We start from the raw sequence: 15005 nt of genomic DNA, 5'->3' as shown, positions 1-15005 counted from the left end.
ATTTTCCTTTGTATCTAAAAAATGTGTCTTCTGCCTGGAAGAATTCAGGCTTCAAAACTGTTCACAGGACCATCTGGGTACCAAGAGGGGTGAAGCAGGAAAGACGGGGCTGGGGGGTTGTAGAGGACCTCCAGTTAATTCCCTTAGGGTGAGGATGAATGACTGCAGTGTCATTCTGACCAGCTGACATGTCGGATGTGTGGAGCCTCTGCCTGAGGTGGGGGCTGTCTTACCAGGTCCCAGTCCGTGGACTCAGATTCCGCACTCTTCAGTTACCCTCCTCGTCAGAGTGAAGTGAGTCAGAGGATGCGAGTGGGTCCTGTGTGCAGTGAGCACTCAGTAGGTAGAAAGGATGTTCTGTTCATCTGACCTGTGAAACAGTGACAGTCTCCCAGCAGTCCAGCTCTCAGCTGGGGCTTCCTGCTGCTGTGGCATTAAAGGTGGTGGCACACGCCTTTAATCCCAGCACTCGGGAGGCAGAGGCAGGCGGATCTCTGTGAGTTCGAGGCCAGCCTGGGCTACCAAGTGAGTCCCAGGAAAGGCACAAAGCTACAGAGAAACCCTGCCTCGAAAAACCAAAAAAAAAAAAAAAGTTTTTACCAAGCCGGGCCTTTAATCCCAGCACTCACTGAGATGCACCTGCTTCTGCCTCACTAGTGCTGGGATTAAAGGTGAGCACCACCACTGCCCAGCTTTTCCTCGAGATTTATTGGGGTATAAATGAAATTTGCCCTTTTTTAAAAAAAATTGGGGATTTAGCTCAGTGGTAGAGCTCTTGCCTGCCAAGCACAAGGCCCTGGGTTCGGTCCTCAGGTCCGGGGGGGGGGGGGGGGGGGGGGAAGGATGTCTGGTGTCCTGCTCTATATTTAAGACAGGGTCTCGTTAAACCTGGAGTTACGTTGGAAGGCAGCCAGCCCCAAATTCTTGTCTCTGCACACCTCAGTGCTGGGAGTTACAGTTGTGTCCATGAATGGTGCACAGGGCACCACACGTCAGAAGACAATTTAGTGCTTTTATCCTTGCACCTTGAGGTGGACTCTGGGGATCAAACTTGGATTGCTAAGCTTGAAAGGCAAGCTCTTATTTGCTAAGCCATCTTGTTGGCCTATGACTAGCTTTAATTTCTTTTTTTCTTTTTGAGACAGGGTTTCTTTGTGTAGCCTTCCCTGGCTGTCCTGGAACTTGATCTGTAGACCAGACTGGCCTTGAACTCAGAAATTCCCCCTGCCTCTGCCTTCCAAGTGCTGGGATTAAAGGCATAAGGCACCACCACTGGGCTTAATTTTTATTATTTGTTTTCATGAGATAGGGTTTCTCTGTAGTTCTGGCTGTCTGTAGACCAGGCTGGCCTTAAATTCAGATCCTCCTGTCTCCTGGAATTAGAGGCGTGTGCCATCACATCCAGCTATGAGTGTCTTTTTAATGTGGGTCCTCATGCTGTCTCTGCCTCAGTGTTGGGAATACAGTTTATGCACCATCACAAAAAGTTCAGTCTTGCCCCTGTGCATAATACAAATATATAAAACATGATTAGCTGGGTGCTGGTGGCACACGCTTGATGCATGGGCAGGCTTTTGGAAGCTTGGTGCCTGTGATGTGGCACCTAGGACCTGCCTGAGAGGGCACCTCTCTGCTGACTCCCCATGGGAGACCTTGATTTGGAGGATGTGGGCAGGGTGGCTTGGGAGGGAGGGCTGGGGGGTGGGAGGAGGTGGGATCTGTGGGTGCTATGTAGGATAAGTAGAAAACTTAATTTAAAAAAATATATTAAAAATAGATAAGCCGGGCGATGGTGGCACACACCTTCGAGAGGCAGAGGCAGGCGAGTGAGTTCGAGGCCAGCCTGGTCTACAGAGTGAGATCCAAGAAAAGGGCAAAGCTACACAGAGAAACCCTGTCTCAAAAAAACCAAAAATATATAAAGAAATTTTAAAAATAAAATCTTAAGAAAAAAAAAGTTCCAAGAAAATGAAGGAAAGAGAATTCTATCGACAGGTGTGGAATCTAGCCTCATCCCTGATATACAGCAAGATCTCATCTTTAGTAGAGGCAACATCATTCTAGATGCTATGAACAGTGTGACCCTCATGATTTTACATGACCATTTAAATGTGTTTTTTAACTTCGATTACAATACTAAAAACCTTTAGTGAAACAGATTGGATGGGTATAAATATTTTTTTCATATATTCTGATTGTTATCTCAAAAATAAATACTGTTGAAATACATACTTATGGCAGGAAAAAAAAAACTACATAGAGAAACCATCTCAGAAAAACCAATAAATAGCTGGGCGGTGGTGGCACATGCCTTTAATCCCAGCACTCGGGAGGCAGAGGCAGGCGAATCTCCTGAGTTTGAGACCAGCCTGGTCTACAAAGCGAGTTCCAGGAAAGGCACAAAGCTACACAGAGAAACCCTGTCTTGAAAAAGGAAAAAAAGAAAAAGAAAAACCAATAAATAATAAAGCACATAAGAGCCAACCTTGGAACTTCTACACGGCACCTGGGGTCTATTACAGTTCCTGCTGTGTAGCAGGTGCTCAGTAAATAGCTGTCACTGAATGAGCAGAGAGGCCAGATCCATTTCTCCAGCATTTGTTAACTACTCGCCATGGAATCACACAGGAAACAATTCCCAGCATCTTTGTATAACATATCAACATACCAGGCCTTGGAGTTTTAGGTCGGGAGCCAATCAGTAGGCAGAGGGCACCCGCACAAGGGAGTCTCCTTCCTTCCACAGAAGTCAAATTGATACAGTGATTGTGCTCATTAATCAGGCAGACAGATACATTTACAAGAGAGACATTCCAAGGCCTCAGTTATCTTCAGTAGGTCAAGGGCCAGAAAGACAAGTCTTTCTTTGGCATGAGCAGCATCTGAGTGACCAGGTCGGCTGAGCTAACGTGTACTGTGCACCCTACCCTTGTCTTAACTACACCAAACAGGTGTTAGATAGCGATCCAACTATGGGGATGCTGTCTATAGACACTGTTGTCTTTTTTTTTCAGTCGGGTGTCAGACTAGTTTGGGCTCAGGCATGAACCACCATACTTAGCAACTTTCACAGTTTTCCTGTGCACCCAAAACTGGTGGTGGTACACGCCTTTAATCCCAGCACTCGGGAGTCAGAGGAAATCGGATCTCTGTGAGTTTGAGGCCAGCCTAGTCTACAGAGCGAGATCCAGGACAGGCACCAAAACTACACAGAGAAACCCTGTCTTGAAAAAACAAAACAAAACAAAACAAAAAAAAACCAAAACAACTAAACCAAACACATATACATGTAAATATGTTCGCACAAACGTTCACCTCAGATTGAAAAGTCATTGAGCATTTACGTTTATTCACTGGGCCACCTCACCAACCCTCCATATTTAAACTTGTTGCATTCATGTAGACTTTACAAAATGCACAAGATTCCTGGTAACACTGGTAGTCTCTGATTAAGGAACCTAGGTGTGTAAAAGAGAGGGCAAGAATGAATTATTACAATGTAGAACGAAAGTAATCTTTAAAAATCTGGGCTGGCAAGATGGCTTAGGAGGTAAGGGAGAGTGCGCCTCTAAGTCTGAGGACCTGAGCTCCATCCCTGGAAAGCTTACACAGGAGAGAACTCCTGCAGCTTGTTTTCTGGCCTTTACATGTACAATGTCACATGTCCACACACAGACACAACACAATACCTGTAAAACTTTTTGCATTTTACATGTGTATGGTTGAGGAAGAGAAAAAAAAAGGTGTGCGCCACCACCGCCCAAGGTATACAACTTTAACCCCTAGTACTAGGAGGCAGAGGCAGGCCGATCTTCTACAAGTTAAAGGCCAGCCTGGTCTACAGAGCTAGTTCTAGGGCAGGCAAGGCTACCAAAGAAACCCTGTCTATAAAAAAACCAAACCGGCCGGCGGTGGTGGTGCACACCTTTAATTCCAGCACTTGGGAGTCAGAGCCAGGTGGATCTCTGTGAGTTTGAGGCCAGCCTGGTCTACAGAGCAAGATCCAGGACAGACACCAAAACTACACAGAGAAACCCTGTCTCAAATAAACAAACAAACAAACAACCCAAAAAACTAAACCAACCAACCAAACAAAACTTAAAAAAAAATTGAGTGTGTGTGATATGATGTGTGGGTACAGTAAGTGTATGACAACTCTATGGAGTCAGTTCTTTCCTTCCAGGCAAAGAGGGTAGGTCCTGGGCATCAAATTCAAGTCCTTAGGTCTTGGCAGTAAGTGCTTTACCAACTGAACCATCTTGCCAATTGTAGTTTTTGCCGTTTTTTTTTTTTTTTTTTTCAAGATAGGGTTTCTCTGTGTAGCTTTGGAGCCTGTCCTGGAACCCACTCTGTAGACCAGGCTGGTCTCCAACTCACAGAGATCCGCTTCGCTTGCCTCTGCCTCCTGCACCAGAACCGGGGTCTAGTGTAGGGGGCCATTCATCTTGGAAACAGTGCGGCTGGAAAGGGAGCCACCCTGAGAGTGGGGATTAAAGGTGTGTACCACCACTGCCCAGCAGTTCTGCAGTTTTGAATGGGTCATATTCATGTGTTGTTTCCACCTTCCCTTGGGAACATCTGAAGCTGGCAGAAACAGCAGCATGTCATGTACAATGAAGCTGGCATGTCATGTACAATGCATGCTGCTTTTCTTTTTCTTTTTGGTTTGTTTTGATTTAACAGAGTCTGGATATTGATGAGCGGTCTGGAGGCTGTTCTTCCAGATGACCCAGGTTTGATTCCTAGCAGCCACATGGCATCTCACAGCCATCTGTAAATCCACGCCAAGAGGATCTGACTTTCTTCTGGCTCCTGAAGGCATCAGGAAAAGAAGTGGTGTACAGACATACATGCAAGGAAAATAGCAATAACTGTTTTTTTCCCCTTCAAGACAGGGTTTCTTGTGTAGCCTTGGCAGTCCTGGAACTCTTTCTATAGTCCAGGCTGGCCTCAAACTCACAGAGATCCTCCTGCCTCTGCCTCCAGAGTGCTAGTTAATTAAAGGCGTTTGTCACCACCTTAAGGCACCAATAGCATTTTTAAACAGTACATAAAAGTTTTATTTTCTTCTCTCCTGCTCTCCCTTCCTCTCTCCTTGAAACAATCTGTGGCTTTGTCATCCAGGTTGGCCTTCAATTTGAGGGTCCTCCTGTCATCAATCTGATGAATTCTGTGTGTGTGTGTACCATTATGGCGAAATTTATGCTTTTTTTTTTTTTTTTTGAGACAGGGTTTCTCTGTGTAGCAGTCCTGGCTGACCTGAAATTTGATTTGTAGACCAGGCTGGCCTCGAACTCACAGATATCCTGTCTGTCTATGCCTCCTGAATGCTGGAATTAAAGGTGTGAGCCACTACTGCTTGGCTATTTATACCTTTTAAGAGAACAGTAAAGTTGGGTATAGTGGCATATGCCTATAATCCCAGCACTTGGGAGGCCAAGGCAAAATGATTGTCATTTTGCCTTTAGTTTGAAGCCAGCCTGGACTACCAAGTGAGCCTCTGCCTTAAAACAAACAAAAAAGAAAAGAAAAAACTTGCAAAACATAACATCCATGTAATTAATACCAAGATAAAGGAATCAAAGACTGATTTGAGCATAGTGGTTCCAGTAATGAAGAGACAGCGATAGGATGAATGTTGTGAGTTCAAGGCTAGTAGGCTATGTGTCAAGATTTTGTCTTAAAAAAAACAACAAACCAAACCAACCAAAGGAAAGAAATCTAGGACTACCCCAATAGCCACAATGAGCTCTGTCTATAACAGTACCATGAGTTAAGTGGGAACAGTTTCCTGTGTTCTTTTTTGTTTGTTTTTGTTTTCAAGACAGGGTTTCTCTGTGTAGCTTTGCACCTTTCCTGGATCTCGCTCTGTAGCCCAGGCTGGCCTTGAACTCACAGAGATCTGCCTACCTCTGCCTCCTGAGTGCTGGGATTTAAGTCGTGTGCCACCACTGCTCGGCTTCCTTGTGTTCTTTTGTGCACAGTTTTTATTTATAATTCTCCCCCCCCGCCCCAAGAGCTGAGGACCGAACCCAGGGCCTGTGCTTGCTAGGCAAGCGCTCTACCACTGAGCTAAATCCCCAGTCCTATAATCTTATTATATATGTGTGTGTCTGTGCACTATGTATATACCTAGTGCCTGCAGAGAGGAAATGGCACTGGATACCCTGAAACTGGAGCTAGAGATGGTTTTAAGATGCCTTGTGAGTGCTGAGAATTGAACCTGGATCCTTTGGAAGAACAACCAGTGCTCTTAAATGCTCTCTCACAGGTGACCTGTTGTGACTTATGCCTTAGATATATATGCTTTGAAAATGTATGGCATATGCTGGGCAGTTATGGCGCATGCCTTTAATCCCAGCATTTAGGAGGCAGAGGCAAGCGGATGTCTTAAATTCGAAGACAGCCAGGGCTACATAGAGAAACCCTGTCTTGAAAAGTTAAAAGAATACTGTATTTATTTGTATATGTGTGTTTTGTGTGAATGCCGTGATACATATGTGGAAGGTAGAGGACAACTTACTGGAGTCAGCTGTCTCCATCATATGTGGGTCCCAGGAATACAACCCACATGGTCAGGCTTGGGGACAAGTGCCTATACTAGCTGAACCAACAACTTGAGGCCCTTGGTATGTATAGTTTGTTTATTTGTATCTTGGACTTGCAACCCTACTCCTCTACCTTCCTGAGTGCTGGGATTGCAGGCCTATAGGACTGCACCGATTTTATGCAGTACTGGGGACTGAACCTAGGGCCTTCTGAATACCAAGCAAGCACTCTATCACCTTTACATCTTTACAAAAGAAGTTCTTTTACTTCTTTTATTTTCATGTGTACTATCTGTAACTATTCATTTTTCTTGTGGTGCTGGCTGAGGATTGAACCCAGGGCCTTGACTATGCTAGGCACATGCCTAACTAAACTCCTTGTCAATGCCTTTTTTTTTTTTTGGATACAGGATCTCACCATGTAGCTAAGCCCCTGCTGACCTGGAATTCAGTATGTTGACCAGGTTGGTCTCAAACTCTGAGATTGGCCTGCTTATGCTTCCCTGGCACTGGGATTGAAAGTGTGTGCCACTATGTCTGGCTCTTTTGCTTGGTTCTACTTTTTTTTTTTAAGATTTATTTATTTATCATGTATACAGTGTTCTGTCTGCATGTATGTCTGCACACCAGAAGAGGGCACCAGATCACATTACAGATGGTTGTGAGCTACCATGTGGTTGCTGGGAATTGAACTCGGGACCTCTGGAAGAGCAGCAGCCAGTGCTCTTAACCTCTGAGCCATCTCTCCAGCCCTGGTTCTACTTTTTATTTTGAGGCAGGATTTTGTTAAACTGCCAGGCTGTTTCTGAACTTTCTCTGTAGGCCAGCATAGCCTTGAACTTGAGCCTCTCAAGTAGCTGGGATCACAAGCCTGGTCCACTAGGCCCAATCTTCTTTCCTATCTATCTATCTATCTATCTATCTATCTATCTATCTATCTATCTATCTATCTATCTCCATCTGTCCATCCATCCATTTTTTTATTTAGGTAGCCCTGGCTGTCCTGAAACTCACGCCGTAGACCAGGCTGGCCTTGAACTCACAGAGATTCACCTGCCACTGCCTCCCAGTGATGGGATTAAAGGCGTGCGACACCACTGCCTGGCTCATTTTTTTTTTTTAAAGACAGTCTCCTCAAGTCACTCAAGTTGGCCTAGAACTCTGTAGCCCAAAAAGCCCTCAAACTCAGCCTCCCCTGTAGCTGGGAGCACAAGCCTGTGCTCCTATAGGCCGAGCTGCAGCCTGGCCCTTGACCTTCATCAGAGACAGTTTAGGATGAGCAGGTTGGGGCTGGAGGTGTAGCCAAGATGGTAGAGCAGCTGCCTAGCATACATGAAGCCCTATAACCATGAACTGGGTGCAGTGGCACACTCCTCTAACTCTAGCACTAAGAAGATGGAAGACTATCAAAAGTTCAAGGCCAGCCGGGCGTGGTGGCCCACACCTTTAATCCCAGCACTCGGGAGACAGAGCCAGGCAGATCTCTCTGAGTCCGAGGCCAGCCTGGACTACCAAGTGAGTTCCAGGAAAGGCACAAAGCTACACAGACAAACCTTGTCTCAAAAAACCAAAAAAAAGAAAGAAAAAGTTCAAGGCCATCCCTTTCTACACTGCAAGTTTAAGGCCACTATGGGTTACAGGAATCTTGTCTTAAAAAAAATAAAGTAGCTACTGATTATTCTAGTCCTACTGACTTCATTGGTCAGTTTCAGTTCATTCTTATACATGATGTCATTTTACAACATGCAGCTGTATTCCTACTTTCTTCTAATACCCGGGTACTCAGGATTGAACAGCATGTTATGTAAGCAATCCCCACTGTGCTACATTCATTCATATATTTTAATTAACAACACTTTGACACTTAATGTATTGATTTCTCTTTCACTTAATACCCAAATCCCTGACTTTCCATATCAATTGGTATCTTATAATTCTTTTTTTTTTGGTTTTTCGAGACAGGGTTTCTCTGTGTAGCTTTGCGCCTTTCCTACAACTCACTTGGTAGCCCAGGCTGGCCTCGAACTCAGAGATCTGCCTGGCTCTGTCTCCCGAGTGCTGGGATTAAAGGTGTGGGCCACCACCGCCGGGCTCCCACTTAGCCAAGGGTCAGATTTTTCATTCTTTGCAGACAGGGTCACGGGAACCCAGGCTGGTCTCACACTCTCCAGAATACAAGCTTGGACTACTAAGCACTTAGTTTTGGCCTGGATATTTACAACCCTCTCTGCAACTTAATATATTCCTTCCCTTAAGACAATTTTAAATATCATGTGTATATACTATGACATGCTTGTGGTTGGAGCACAACCTGTGGACATTGATCCCTCCTTCAACATGTGGGTTCAGAGGCAGGTCTTCAGGGTTCACAGCCTTTACCCATGAGCCAGCCAGGTCACCATCCCCTTTATTTTTAAGATTTAGTTAAGAATGCGAGTGTTCTATTTGCATGATAACTTTATGCCAGAAGAGGGCATCAGATCCCACTAGAGATGGTTGTGAGCCACTGTGGTTGCTGGGAATTCAACTCAGGATGCCAGTGCTCTTAAACTCTGAGCCCTCTCTCCAGCCCCACCCCCACCCCCTTTATTGAAGTTCTTAAGTGTCAAATCCTGTGGAGCTCAAGTTTTGGGCAGTTGTGTGCTAAGAATCCAACTCTTCTGAAAGAGCTTTTCTAAAAATTTGAGCTATCACTTTAGCCTTTTCCTTTAATGAAACTGGTTCAAATAACCTAAGTACATAACCAGAAAGCATATACTGCCCTCTGGTGCACAAACCCAGAATCACGTCCTCTTAGGTTACAATAGAACACAAGACTCCTAACAGGAGTATCTGGGTTTTTTGTTTTTAGATTTGATGTTTTTAGATTAGATGAGATCCAGGTGGGTCTGTGAGTTCAAGGCCAGCCAGAGCTGCAAAGTAAGGCCCAACAATACTGCAGCTGGCTAAGCTCCTGAAAAGGAAAGCAGCCTGTGAAAACCTGAGGAAACTCGAACATGTCTTTGAAGGCATGTTGTTTCTGACAGTTAAAATACACATGGATGGGGCTGGGGATTCAGCCCAGTGGTAAAGGCCCTGGGTTCGGTCATCAGCTGGGGGGGGGATGGGGATACATAGGGTGCAGATTAATACACAGAAAGGGAAAAAAAAGTTTAAGTCCAGAGCTGGGATGAAATGTGACACAGGAAATGTAACTTTGCCCCAATCCAGGACTAGATCAGATGTCTAGAGCAGTGGTTCTCAACCTGTGGGTAACAACTCACCTTTATCTCCACATTGTGATTCCTAACAGTAACAAAATGTTATAAAGCAGCATTGAAAATAATTCTATGGCTGGGCAAGGGTCGTGGCGTTAGGAAGGTTGACAACCACTGCTGTAGAGGGAACAGACAATAAATAAACCTATTCAGGACAGTCACCCTGCCTAGGGGGCACTGCTACACCAAAAAGCGTTCAGGGTTAAGGAGAGGACTATTCGACTCGGGTTTCTGCTCGTTTAGACTCTAAATCCCACTGCACAGGGTAAAGGTGACCCCAACTCTAACTGGAGCGAGATGGACCCAGGGCTCCAGCTTTGGTGGCTCTGCAAGGACTGGGGCAGAATAAGAATGCAGCCGCTCCAAACCACAGTATGGAAGGAAAGAGGTTCTAGACACCTTCATGCACAGAAATTGCTTTTCCAACTTTTATTTAGAAAACCAAATCCAGGTTCTGGTGCCCCCCCATCCCTCCCCCACCCGAGCCATAATTTAAATAACTTAGAGACAGAGTGGGAGGGGACAGAACAGAAGGAAGGAAGGAAGAGCCCACTACAGTCGCCTCAGTGCCCGTTTCTTGTCCAACTTTTTCTTGGCTGCCAGCTTCTTATCTCGCTCGCCTGCATGTTTCTTGGCCATGGGACCCTCAGCTCCTCCTGGGGCCATAGGGTCAGTGGAGGCTGTAGCCCCACTTGCCAGGTCCCGGGTAGCCTCACCCCTCCCACTGCTGGTGCCACCTGCACCCCCATGGATCTCTGTGAGCAGACGGGCCCGGGCAGCATACTCTTCATAGTTCTCCAAAAGCAGGCGGCCTGCTTCCTCGTTGAGTGCAGACTCTGGGTTAGGGTGGATCAGCAGGCACTTGATGGTCTGTGGGGAAAGGGCCTAGGGTCAGGGGGACTTATCCAGATTCATGGCCTCCACACTGTATCTTCCCTTCAATCCCAAATCATCCCCGAGATCAGAACAAGCCTATTAGCATTCTTTCTCAATTATGTCACCATTAAAGGCCGTTTTCCTGTTACGCAGCCTGATTTATCAGTCCCAGCCATTTTCTGTAGCTAATGTAGCTTTGATCTTGCCCTATACAGGTGATCATGAGTTCAGAGTTAGCAATCAGGGTTAGATTAAGGACACTCAGGATTGGAGAACTCACATTTTTTTCGCTGTCTTCCACACTACTATGTAGGGGTACAGAAACCTAAAGTGGTCATTGGCTTTACCAGGAATGCCAAGTTGCCAAGTTCAGAGTCATAGAATAGATTACATCCAAGAGGGAAAAACACTAGACTAACCACAGGGCTTAAGAATTTTGTGTCTAGCAGGGTGTGGTGGTGCACGCCTTTAATCCCAGCACTTGGGAGGCAGAGCCAGGGAAATCTCTGTGAGTTCAAGGCCAGCCTGGTCTACAGAGCTTGATCCAGGACAGGTACCAAAACTAACTACACAGAGAAACCCTGTCTCAGGTGGTGGTGGGGACTGTATTTAATCCAGTTCATTCTAAATGTTAGTTCAGCTGAATGATGAATAAAAGTTATTCCTGAGCTAGTTGATGGTTAACAGGTACTTCTAAGAGCTTCTGTGACACATCTGAGTTAGCAGATGTTGAAAAGGGATGCAGGATCTCCCCGTCAGATTTCACCACTGCACCTCCAAATTGGAGGCCTGGCTATCCTCGATAGAGGCCTAAAAAAGCAGACCCCATAGCCAGACAGTAGTCCCAGCACTGTGGGACAGAACCAAGCTTAACTGACATCCAGAGGAAGGCAAAGCAGGAAAGGTTTTGGGGTTGTTTACCTTGGAACTTAATCCTCTCCAGGTGCCCTGAAGGAAACCCCAATTCTCTACCTTCACTACCATCAGCCCTAGAGGCTCATTAGAGAAAAAAAAAAAAAAAAAAAAATCAAGTCTATGGGAGGGGCAAAGGAGGCACCAGGTGACCTAACTACTAAAGTGGCCTTTAGAGACCTTGGAGCACTGGCCTAGACCTGACCATTATCTCCACCTCAACTGCCTTGGGAGAACTGTGGTACAGTCCTATACATAGCAGATGCTTAATAGTATACCCTGCCGCCACTCACAACATGCCAGCAGTGGCACTTACAACCAAGCATATCTCCTGACATTACAAAATGTCCCAGGCAGTGTAATCACCCCCAGCTAAAAAAAAAACACTACTACAGGAAAACAAATTTGAATTATAGACAGTAGTGATGGTTGCAGTCACTGTTAAAAAACACACACACACCCCCTGGAAAAGCCACCCCCCCCCCCAAAACTACACAACAAAACCCACTCTACTTAGCTGAATAGCATGGCACAATCTTGTAAATCTAGCTTTTGGGGGAGTTTGTCTCATTTACCCACATGTTTGGGTCAAAAGATTCATAACTATGGCTGGAGGATGACAAGTCCAAGGGCAGTTTGGGCTAGTAAGCAAATACTAATTGTACCAACCTACAGTTGTTGAACGTGGTGAGGTAGGTGCCCACCCCTTGACACTGCAGAACAGTACTTGGTGCCACAGGGCTAGTTTTCCGAAAGGCTGGGAACTTGATTTTTACTTGACTGTGCCTACTACTTCACAGCTGACTTTTAAAAACTCAACAAGGCACTGTGGCTGAAACTCACCAGCAGCACATGTCGGATGCCCAACTCAGCCGTCCAGTCCCTCTTGAGTACGTTGACACAGATCTCACCATTGGCACCCACATTTGGGTGGAAGATCTTAGTCAGGAAGTAGCCCTTCGGTGGGGAGGCAGGGAAGTCCTTGCCCAGTAGGAGCTTCATACGGAACAGACCTCCAGCATAGGGGGTCCCCTCTGGAAGAGGAAGGGAACTAGGTTAGGATATCCTAGCATCCTTCAACACCTCAACATCAAAGTTTTCTGGATCTGGCTGAGGTAGATAGCCTGTCAATCCCTTCACCAGACTGGGGAAATTTAGGGCAACAAACAAGTTTCCCAGGTCCTACAGCCAACGTGTCTTTATACTTTGACTATATTATATGCCCTGCTCTACAGCCCACACCCCTGGTTTCCTGGATATCCATTTTCTTTTCCAAGGGACTGTCTCAGGCACATGCCAACTCTTCAAGACAAAGGAACCCACCCACCAACTTTTCTTGCACACCATTTCCCAGGCCTTTTTCAATCCTCATGAGACATGTTTTCATCTACCTACTTGCCTTGATTGAACATCATAGATGTTCTACCCACTTACTAAGTAAATGTGGAGTAGCCCAGGCAGACTCCACACCCCCAGCACTATAGACCTGACACTTCATGGAATCTTCAAACACCCTAGCTGACTTTATAGAAATTCAGATGACAAATGAGGTCTGAAAAGAAAATCTAAATCAGTTTATTACTACCCATTTCCCTTACAATGTTGTCTTGTTTGCTCTGCAATGTGCCCAGAGTCCAGACACTTGACAGCTTAAAAGTGTTTCAGATCATCTGGATTACCTGGTGCACTTTCTGCTTCTATTTAATTTCTATGCATCCTCAGGTCCCTGGAAAGTCACGCACGACAGTCTTAGCCCAAGCCTAGGCAAGAGCTCTATTAATGCTCAGTGACCAGGAACTTCTTGACATATTTGTGATGTCCTAGATAGAGTACTCTGGCACAGTGATGCTGACCTACCCACACTTTGTCACCAGCACCTGAGATTGCTTGAATCCCGTCTGTTTCACAGTCACACGACAGAGACAAAAGTGGCCCCTCCCTTTCGTGCCCATGCCCACACTCACCGGGGCCCTCGATGGTGACCTGCAGGTCTGTGAGATCCTCCTCATTGGGGAAGACTTTAATGCCATCAGGTGGGTCCGCTGTGAGTGTTGTCACCTCCTTGTACACTAGGCGGATGATGTGCGGAGGCAGATTCTCTACGTTGGAGTTCTGGGCAAGGATGGAAAAGGAGAATGAGCAGCCCGAAATAATCTGGGATTAGAAATTCGGTGGACACCAGAATCGTGCCCTTGCTGGTTCCGGGCTGTCAATCATCGCCGATCAACTAGACCCTCACCCAGGATGCTTCTGGCTGTTGCCTGCCCCAAGGCTAGTCGGACCATAGATACGCGAGAGACAGTCTCGGAAACGGCTTCCAGGCGGCTTCACGTTTTCAAAACCTCCCAAAGACCCGCTCATTAAGACGCGCATGGGGTCCACTAGTAGTACTAGGTGGGCCTGAGGCCTAGCCTGTACCCTCTTCCCTGCTTAGCCTTTAACATACACACCCTTCCCCCCGAAAAAAAAAAGAAAAGCCCTAGGCGAAATGGCGGCGGATGTCTTGCTCCTGAGAACATCCATGGGCGGGCCGAAAAGGGGCCCACTGCACTCCCCAAGGCCCCAAGGCCCGCCTGCTCTCCTGCAGCGCCCGTAGGAAGGCCTCTGGGCCGACTCCTGGCTCCGGACGTGCAGCCGTGCCACCGAGGCACCCGGGAGCTGGCTAGGAACACTCAGGACGCAGCCGCCTTCTCTGCCAAAGTCCCCAACCGCCCCTCAGGCCGCCCCGCGTCGCTCACCATGACTCCGGCCGACCGGGGGCGGGTCCCCCCGGCCCCCTTCCTGCACTCCTCGGATCGCCGGCCGGGGCGGGGGGCCCAACTGCCGGCCGCTGTGGCCCTAGCGAGGCCCCTCGAGGCCCCGCTCCGCTCCCCACCGACTCCGACAACCGCTACAAAAACGCCTGCAACGTTACGCCTGCCCGGCCGCACTGAGCCGGCCGCGCGCGCAGCACGGCGCTTTTATAGCCACTCGCAGGCCCCGCCCCTCCGCGGCGCGCTCCGGCCGCGGACGTCAGCGCGCACGTTGATTGACGGTCGACGCGCTCCTCCCCGCTCTTCCCCGAACGGGGGCAGAAGTTCCAACCGAGTTTGTGGGTCAGTCTATCCAGTGATGGCTCACGCCGGCTGAGGATGAGATCGGGGAGACCCAAGAGGCTGCAAACCCCGAGCAGCGCGTCCAGGGGCGCCCCCGGGAGGCGACGCGGCCGCTGATTGGGTCGTTTGAATGAGACGCCGATAGGTCCGGCGTGCGCGCGCACGCTCCGGCCTCGAGGAAGTCGTGCCCGCGACTAACGGTCGACCCGTGGGCGGGGCGGGGCGAAGGAAGGCGGGACGTGGGGGGGGTGGAGTTAAACGAGTGACGGAAGGGTCAGTGACCAATAGAGAGTGGCGGTCGTGATCTGGGCTTGTAG

At 47.6% G+C, this 15005-nt stretch overlaps 1 protein-coding gene across 1 annotated transcript; it reads right to left on the bottom strand.

Annotated features, from left to right (window-relative positions):
• Nucleotides 1-10209: 10209 nt before the first annotated feature.
• On the bottom strand, nucleotides 10210-14804 carry Ube2s (ubiquitin conjugating enzyme E2 S). The gene is made up of 4 exons (XM_052713136.1): nucleotides 14332-14804; nucleotides 13558-13705; nucleotides 12437-12627; nucleotides 10210-10675 (listed from the first exon to the last, which is right to left on the bottom strand). Exons 1-4 carry the CDS (start codon nucleotides 14332-14334, stop codon nucleotides 10358-10360), a joined length of 660 nt encoding a protein of 219 aa, XP_052569096.1. The 5' UTR covers nucleotides 14335-14804; the 3' UTR covers nucleotides 10210-10357.
• Between the last annotated feature and the right edge of the window lie 201 nt (nucleotides 14805-15005).

The sequence above is a fragment of the Peromyscus californicus genome, unplaced genomic scaffold (genome assembly GCF_007827085.1).
Source record: "Peromyscus californicus insignis strain IS unplaced genomic scaffold, ASM782708v3 Scaffold_4__1_contigs__length_199733344, whole genome shotgun sequence".
NCBI classification, from domain to species: Eukaryota; Metazoa; Chordata; class Mammalia; order Rodentia; family Cricetidae; genus Peromyscus; species Peromyscus californicus.
This window is presented reverse-complemented; position numbering and strand designations above follow the sequence as displayed.